General features: G+C 46.6%; 1 protein-coding gene across 1 annotated transcript in view; it reads left to right on the top strand.

Moving 5' to 3' along the window:
• Nucleotides 1-378, top strand: part of EMH_0058790 (sec1 family domain-containing protein, putative) — a gene marked incomplete at both ends in the record, with an annotated part of 1305 nt that overhangs the window by 323 nt on the left and 604 nt on the right. Inside the window, one exon of the mRNA XM_013497610.1 lies at nt 142-219. Within this exon, the coding sequence (XP_013353064.1) occupies nt 142-219 (78 nt within the window). The remainder of the gene's footprint in view (nt 1-141; nt 220-378) is intronic.

Below are 378 nucleotides of genomic sequence, written 5' to 3'. Positions count from 1 at the left end.
GGTTTAGGGTTTAGGGTTTCTGTGTTAGTGTTTCTGTTTTAGGGTTTAGGGTTTAGGGTTTAGGGTTTAGTGTGTGATACAGGCGCGACATGTTCTGGCGGGACCACGCGTTCTCTCCCTTTCCCGTTGCTGCTGCAGCAGTCAGCCAAATGCTGACGGAGTATAACACAGAGCTGGCGAGGGTGGGGCAGAGACCCCCTGATGCTTTCTCTCAACCAGGTAAACCCTAAACCCTAAACCCTCATTGTAAACCCTAAACCCTAAACCCTCAGAGTGCACACTAAACAATAAACACTAAACCCTCAGAGTGCACACTAAACAATAAACCCTGAACACTCATTGTACACACTAAACAATAAACCCTAAACACTCATTGTA

This window comes from Eimeria mitis, genomic scaffold, assembly GCF_000499745.2.
Source record: "Eimeria mitis Houghton genomic scaffold, Emh_scaff2791, whole genome shotgun sequence".
Lineage (NCBI taxonomy): Eukaryota > Apicomplexa > Conoidasida > Eucoccidiorida > Eimeriidae > Eimeria > Eimeria mitis.
Note: the sequence above shows the minus strand (reverse complement) of the source record. Positions and strands in the feature narration are given on the sequence as shown.